Source organism: Eimeria tenella, genomic scaffold, assembly GCF_000499545.2.
Source record: "Eimeria tenella Houghton genomic scaffold, Eth_scaff2280, whole genome shotgun sequence".
In the NCBI taxonomy this organism is placed as follows: domain Eukaryota; phylum Apicomplexa; class Conoidasida; order Eucoccidiorida; family Eimeriidae; genus Eimeria; species Eimeria tenella.
In genome coordinates, this window is record NW_013542137.1 from 982 (window position 1) to 1,463 (window position 482).

General features: G+C 57.3%; 1 protein-coding gene across 1 annotated transcript in view; it reads right to left on the reverse strand.

Moving 5' to 3' along the window:
- The window catches only part of ETH_00038535 (CMGC kinase, CDK family, putative), a gene marked incomplete at both ends in the record, with an annotated part of 1,254 nt that overhangs the window by 546 nt on the left and 226 nt on the right, over positions 1 to 482 (reverse strand). Inside the window, one exon of the mRNA XM_013374763.1 lies at positions 1 to 479. Within this exon, the coding sequence (XP_013230217.1) occupies positions 1 to 479 (479 nt within the window). The remainder of the gene's footprint in view (positions 480 to 482) is intronic.

Genomic DNA, 482 nt, shown 5'->3' on the forward strand with positions numbered 1-482 from the left:
GCGGAGGTACTCGGCCCAGGAGGCGTAGCAGCGGAGACAATCGGCAAGGGTCCCCCCTTGGATAAAAGGAAACCCTAAATAAGCTCTGTGGCTGCCGATGTAAACCCTAATTAAGGGTATAATGTTTTGTTTGTTTTTGAGGGCCCGCAGCACGGAGACTTCGCGCTGCAGCACGGCGGGGAGGGCCCCGCCGCCGCGCGCCGCTGCTGCTGCTTCTGCGTCGGGCTGCTGCTGCAGCAGCAGCTGCTGCTGCTGTGACAAAGTCTCTCTTTTCCGCGCATGCAAGTACATTCTTTTAAATGCCAAAGTCTCTTTTGTTTCTCTATTTCTAACCAAGTAAACCCTTCCGTAAACCCCCTCTCCCAAAAGCCTCAAACCCTCCCACTCCTTCCATATTTCCTCGTCGTCCTTCACCAGCACCACCAGCGGCCCCGCTGCTGCTGCTGCTGCTGCTGCTGCTGCTGCTGCTGCTGCTGAGGGGC